A 3,558-nucleotide genomic window follows, 5' to 3' on the forward strand; every position below is an offset into this window, starting at 1 on the left:
ATATCCCACCCACTGACAGGTGCCATGATAACGAGATTATCAGTGTTATTCACTTCACCTGTCAGTGTTCATAATGTTATGGCTGATCGGTTGTTTTTGGAAAGCTTGTGGTGCATTGGTAGAGTTTCTCCATCACGTTACTGCCACAAGATGGCATCAGAGATCTTTGATTTACAGTAAATTAACACCACAGTCTGTCCATATATACATAGTTCACCATAAGACTTGCAGTTGTTCTTGCAGGTGGTTTCATTAAATATACATGATTAATTTGCAATAATCAAAATGAATATATACATGCACAAAAAGCTGTCAGATATTCCAATAAAAGTTTAAAGAGAACAGACATTTAAATATTAGTGTGATTGGATTTATGTTTGTGAAATAAGAATAGTGACATACCGGCAGTGACGGCAGTAGGTAACAAGCCCAGTAACATAGACTACTCTGTTGTTTTCGTATTCCTTGTTATGATGGACAATTTCTCTCAATAGAAAATCTTCATGGCAATGTATTTTTAGCCCTAGACTAGGTTTAGTCTATCTAATCCGGGAAACCACCCCAAAGAGTTAGATGTTCAAATCCAGCCTCTTTCCAGGCTAACTTAACACTTAATTTGATGAGACATAATTAATACACAATCGTAACCTTTAACTTAATTCCTATTAAAAGGTTACTATTAATTAGTCGGGATAATTAGCTAACGCAAAATATAAAAAAGCTTCATTTAAATGCACTCACTTCACACCCACGTAATCAAATCAGCAAATGTGCCTTCTCTGCCTCCCCCTTTTCAGCTCCTTTTTACAGTCCTACTGAGGTGAAAGTTCAGTCAGTGCGCCTTGTAAAATGGCGGCTGAGTTGACCAGAGAGTGGAGCGATGAGCAGCTCAAAAGTGATGATCTACCCAAAAAAGACGTAATTAAGTTCATTCAGGACAATGCTGCCCACTCGGTATGTTTTATGTTTAATCCATGCATGTATTGGCGTTACAGCGCTCACTGAAACGCCATTGTTCACTTTTAGTGCGTACGCATGGTGATATCGGTTACCTCCGCATTGGCGGACCATTGCCAATTTAACTAGATGCTAGCGTGATAGCCTAATATGTAATAGCCTAGTTCAACACGGCATGTTTCTGTTTACCGTTATTCGTGTTCATTAACATATCAAAAAGCCATGTGAAGATGTATGTATATGGCTATTTCTTTAAGTTATATTTATTATTTTTGCAGGCCCAATGCATTGGGCCTACCTTTAGGAAGTATGTTGCACCAAGTGTTTGCGCCATGTAATCTGAGATTGTGTTTTGGGGTTTTTATTCTTAACACGACAGCCAAGATTTGCCCAAAATATTTTTTTGATATGTGACCTTACCTGATTTGAAGTTTCGTTGAAGCGCGTCATCTGGGCTATTTGTGGTACCCGATTTGGAAATGCCTGTATGTTATGCCGTCACTGGCTGAGTCACAGGCATTTGAACTTCACGACTACTCTTCCAGTTTCTTGCAGAACACAAGTTGCTGGGAAATATAAAGAATGTTGCTAAAACGGCCAAGAAAGAGCAACTCATTATTGCCTACAATGATTTGTTCGAGAGCAAGGTAAGTGGATTTGAAGGATCATTGAGCTTTTTTACAACTTGATGTTACATGGTTCCTGATCTTGAAAGTAGTACTCTTGAGCCAATGGTAACCGTAATCCATGGTTTAGCTTTGTTCATACCTCCTTCGCAAACTTCATGTAACTTTAGCTGACGCTAGCTACAAATCTAGCTAAAAATCAACTGAACCATATGCTATTTTCAGGTTAAGGAATCATGCTTTTTTTGTACAACCCACAGAGGTTTTTAGGTTCAGAACCCATTGAAGATGTGACGGAACATACAAAAACTTTGAAGATTGAAGACAAGCCCAAAGAAGTTGTGGAAGTCCTGGATGAGGTACACAATCCATGTGGAAAAGTTTGTTTCGGTGCTTCCCATAGAAAAATGAATCAGGGTAAAAAAATAAAAAGCTGCATTTTGAGTTTACAAACAAACATCTGACGTCAAGTGTCTGTCATTAAAACGGTGCTGTTAGAATGGCCACTCATGTTGTGTGTTTCAATTCCCAGGGTCCTCCGAAGTTTTTTAAGTCTGTACTGAAGAAAGGAGACAAGACGAACTTCCCTAAGAAGGGTGACAACGTCAGCTGTTGGTACACTGGCTCCCTGGAGGACGGCACAGTTTTTGACACCAACATCCCTGCAAGTATGTTTCTTCTATCACGCCAAGACATACATCATACCATACATGCTCTTGATATAACCGATCTTCTCGGGCTCTCTGTCGCGCATGCAAACACTCTTATTGTCACTGTCAGACATGAAGTTTCTGTCAGTTACCTCAAGTAAATACCAATAGAGAGCCTCGTGTTGTCTTCTACCGTTTGCAGCTGCCAGAAAGAAGAAACAGAGCAAGCCACTGAGCTTCAAAGTGGGCTTGGGCAGAGTCATTAGAGGGGTAAGATCATAGACATGCTGCATTATTTGATTTATGTTCATTTGTATGGTGATTTATGGGAGCAATTTTAGAGTAATTCTGAGTCACTCATGGGCTGCTAGAATTTTGAATGGATTGCATCTGTTAACACGAAGTCTCATTATGTGTATCCACAGTGGGATGAAGGCATCCTAACAATGAGCAAAGGCGAGACCGCGAAACTGGAGATTGAACCCGAATGGGCCTACGGAAAGAAAGGACTTCCTGACTCAAAGTATCTTTTAATCTGAACCATTTTGGAAAATATGGGATGATTTACTAGAAAGTAGAAAGTGATACCTCCTAGCTTTAACTGTGTTTTAAACAAATACTGGTGGTGGTATTACTACACTTTCAAAGCTTGTTCTTGTATAATGGATCTGTTGTAGCTTTGTCAAAACTCATAATTTAAGTTGGATTTATAACTACTAGTACTTCATAAAGAATACCTGTCTTATTCATTCCATGTGCAACGGTTTCCTATGCCCTTCCTTAACTCCAACAACCAGAATCCCACCCAACGCAAAGCTGATTTTTGAAGTCGAGCTGGTGGCTGTCGATTAAAGGCAGAAACCTTCCCAGCATGCACTTGTCTCTGAAACACGGTGGCTGCTAGATGGCCATGCTTGGAAGAACAGAAGTAGCTTTCGTTGTCAGAACTTTGAAGAAAGAATCTGTAATATGTTGTCTTAATTTACTTTAAAGGTTTGTCTGGTTGTTTTTAAATCTTTTTCTGCATTAGCCGAGTTCTTGAGCATTGTCTCTGTTGTATGAAGCAGGAAGAGATTCGATAGCTGTTTAGGGTTACTTGTGGTGATTTGAAATGGTGCCATACTTTTGTTCTTTCTAGCATGGCCAGATAGTGCTGACCGGGCAACACTGTACAGATGGGTCATCCTTCCTGACCACAGCTACCACAGAGGAAAGCCTCTTTTCAGGATGTTCAGTTTTATTCCTGTTTTTTTTTTTTGTTTTCTTTGTTCTTTTGCATGTGTAATGTTCTTGTAAAGAATTATTAAACAAATTTGACACTAAAA

The 3,558-nt window shown here is 39.3% G+C and overlaps 1 protein-coding gene across 2 annotated transcripts; it reads left to right on the forward strand.

The window, feature by feature from the left end:
- The first annotated feature begins 805 nt into the window (after positions 1 to 805).
- fkbp3 (FKBP prolyl isomerase 3) lies at positions 806 to 3,558 on the forward strand. Of its 2 annotated transcripts, XR_002198137.3 has the most exons (8): positions 806 to 954; positions 1,503 to 1,604; positions 1,844 to 1,942; positions 2,116 to 2,251; positions 2,436 to 2,503; positions 2,659 to 2,756; positions 3,031 to 3,226; positions 3,372 to 3,558. XR_002198137.3 is itself a non-coding variant. In XM_010882246.5 (7 exons), exons 1-7 carry the CDS (start codon positions 850 to 852, stop codon positions 3,083 to 3,085), a joined length of 663 nt encoding a protein of 220 aa, XP_010880548.1. In that variant the 5' UTR covers positions 806 to 849; the 3' UTR covers positions 3,086 to 3,558. The 2 variants fall into 2 exon arrangements, 1 of the variants encoding a protein (XP_010880548.1); XM_010882246.5 differs by having other exon boundaries at positions 3,031 to 3,558.

Source organism: Esox lucius, chromosome 18 (assembly GCF_011004845.1).
Source record: "Esox lucius isolate fEsoLuc1 chromosome 18, fEsoLuc1.pri, whole genome shotgun sequence".
Classification (NCBI taxonomy): domain Eukaryota; kingdom Metazoa; phylum Chordata; class Actinopteri; order Esociformes; family Esocidae; genus Esox; species Esox lucius.

Bases quoted from the DNA above. Each gene is read 5' to 3' on its own strand.
- fkbp3 (XM_010882246.5), top strand. From the start codon at position 850: ATGGCGGCTGAGTTGACCAGAGAGTGGAGCGATGAGCAGCTCAAAAGT. The intron at 1,943-2,115 runs GTACACAATCCA...TTCAATTCCCAG, and splicing joins TTGTGGAAGTCCTGGATGAG to GGTCCTCCGAAGTTTTTTAA. The intron at 2,504-2,658 runs GTAAGATCATAG...GTGTATCCACAG, and splicing joins TGGGCAGAGTCATTAGAGGG to TGGGATGAAGGCATCCTAAC.